Source organism: Schistocerca piceifrons, unplaced genomic scaffold (assembly GCF_021461385.2).
Source record: "Schistocerca piceifrons isolate TAMUIC-IGC-003096 unplaced genomic scaffold, iqSchPice1.1 HiC_scaffold_2394, whole genome shotgun sequence".
NCBI lineage: Eukaryota > Metazoa > Arthropoda > Insecta > Orthoptera > Acrididae > Schistocerca > Schistocerca piceifrons.
In genome coordinates, this window is record NW_025728331.1 from 19,499 (window position 1) to 22,243 (window position 2,745).

The window sequence follows — 2,745 nt, forward strand, 5'->3', positions numbered from 1 at the left end:
CAAATATGGCAGATGAAAATTTTGTTGCACAACATGAGTAAAAGGAATCGGTTGGTAGAATGGGTTCATGAGCAATGGGAAAAACGCAAATAGTGGAAAAATGCAAATAGGGCAGAAACGCAAATAGGGCAGAAACGCAAATAGGGGAGAAACGCAAATAGGGGAGAAACGCAAATAGGGGAGAAACGCAAATAGGGGAGAAACGCAAATAGTGGGGAAACGCAAATAGGGGAGAAACGCAAATAGGGGAGAAACGCAAATAGGGGAGAAACGCAAATAGTGGAGAAACGCAAATATGGGAAAAACCCAAATAAGGACAAAACGCAAATATGGGAAAAACGCATATATGGGAAAAACGCATATATGGGAAAAACGCATATATGGGAAAAACGCATATATGGGAAAAACGCATATGTGGGAAAAACGCAAATGTGGGAAAAACGCAAATGTGGGAAAAACGCAAATGTGGGAAAAACGCAAATGTGGGAAAAACGCAAATGTGGGAAAAACGCAAATGTGGGAAAAACGCAAATAGGGGAGAAACGCAAATAGGGGAGAAACGCAAATAGGGGAGAAACGCAAATATGGGAGAAACGCAAATAGGGGAGAAACGCAAATATGGGAGAAATGCAAATAGGGGAGAAATGCAAATAGGGGAGAAACGCAAATAGTGGGGAAACGCAAATAGTGGGGAAACGCAAATAGTGGGGAAACGCAAATACGGGAAAAACCCAAATATGGGAAAAACGCATATATGGGAAAAACGCATATATGGGAAAAACGCATATATGGGAAAAACGCATATATGGGAAAAACGCATATATGGGAAAAACGCATATATGGGAAAAACGCATATATGGGAAAAACGCATATATGGGAAAAACGCATATATGGGAAAAACGCATATATGGGAAAAACGCATATATGGGAAAAACGCATATATGGGAAAAACGTATATATGGGAAAAACGCAAATTTGGGAAAAACGCAAATTTGGGAAAAAGGCAAATGTGGGAAAAAGGCAAATGTGGGAAAAAGGCAAATGTGGGAAAAAGGCAAATGTGGGAAAAAGGCAAATATGGGAAAAACGAAAATATGGGAAAAACGAAAATATGGGAAAAACGAAAATATGGGAAAAACGAAAATATGGGAAAAACGAAAATATGGGAAAAACGAAAATATGGGAAAAACGAAAATAAGGGAAAAACGAAAATATGGGAAAAACGAAAACATGGGAAAAACGAAAATAAGGGAAAAACGAAAATATGGGAAAAACGAAAATATGGGAAAAACGAAAATATGGGAAAAACGAAAATATGGGAAAAACGAGAATATTGGGAAAACGACAATATGGGGAAAACGCATATATGGGAAAAAGGTAAATATGGGAAAATGGTAAATGTGTGAAAATGGCAAATATGGGAAAATGTCCAATATGGGAAAAACCAGAATGTGAGAAAATCGCTAATATTGGAAACTCGCAAATATTGCAGCAGAAAATTTTGTGGCAAAACATGAGTAGAAGGAATCAGTTGGTAGGATGGGTTCATAAATAATGGGAAAATGGCAGGTATGGGAAAATGGCTAATATGGGAAAATGACAGATATGGGAAAATGACAGATATGGGAAAATGACAGATATGGGGATATCGCAAATTTGAAAAAATCACAAATATAGGAAAAACACAAATATGATAAAAACGAAAATAAGGGAAAAACGAAAATAAGGGAAAAACGAAAAATTGGGAAAAACGCAATAATGGCAAAAAAGAAATAAGGGAATAACGCAAAAATGGCAAAATCGCAAATATGGGAAAAACGCAAATAAGGGAACATCGCTAATATGGGAAAAACACAAATATGGGAAAGCCACAAATATGGGGAAAACGAAATATGGGAAAAACGCAATATGGGAAAAACGCAAATATGGGAAAAACGCAAATATGGCAATAACGCTAATATGGGAAATACGCAAATTTGGGAAAAACTCAAATATGTAAAAAAAACTTTAATATGGGAAAATTGCAAAAATGTGAAAAACGCACATATAGCAAAAACGCTAAAATGGGAAAACGCAAATATGGGAAAATATATATTGGAAAAACGCAAGTATGGGTAAAACGCTAATATGGAAGAAACGCGAATATGGAAGAAACGCGAATATGGAAGAAACGCGAATATGGAAGAAACGCGAATATGGGAAAAACGCGAATATGGGAAAAACGCGAATATGGGAAAAACGCGAGTATGGGAAAAACGCAAGTATGGGAAAAACGCAAGTATGGGAAAAACGCAAGTATGGGAAAAACGCAAGTATGGGAAAAACGCAAGTATGGGAAAAACGCAAGTATGGGAAAAACGCAAGTATGGGAAAAACGCAAGTATGGGAAAAACGCAAGTATGGGAAAAACGCAAGTATGGGAAAAACGCAAGTATGGGAAAAACGCAAGTATGGGAAACACGCAAGTATGGGAAACACGCAAGTATGGGAAACACGCAAGTATGGGAAAAACGCAAAAATGGGAAAAACGCAAAAATGGGAAAAACGCAAAAATGGGAAAAACGCAAAAATGGGAAAAACGCAAAAATGGGAGAAACGCAAAAATGGGAGAAACGCAAAAATGGGAGAAACGCAAAAATGGGAAATACGCAAATATGGGAAATACGCAAATATGGGAAAAACGCAAATATGGGATAAACGCAAATATGGGAAAAACGCAAATATGGGAAAAACGCAAATATGGGA

The 2,745-nt window shown here is 37.2% G+C and overlaps 1 protein-coding gene across 1 annotated transcript; it reads left to right on the forward strand.

Annotated features, from left to right (window-relative positions):
- Positions 1-737: 737 nt before the first annotated feature.
- Positions 738-1,406, forward strand: LOC124742971. Its single transcript, XM_047248832.1, has one exon. The coding sequence runs from the start codon at positions 738-740 to the stop codon at positions 1,404-1,406; it is 669 nt and encodes a 222-aa protein (XP_047104788.1).
- Positions 1,407-2,745: the final 1,339 nt, after the last annotated feature.

What these genes read in the sequence shown, in the direction of transcription:
- LOC124742971 (XM_047248832.1), top strand. Translation starts at nt 738, where the DNA reads ATGGGAAAAACGCATATATGGGAAAAACGCATATATGGGAAAAACGCA.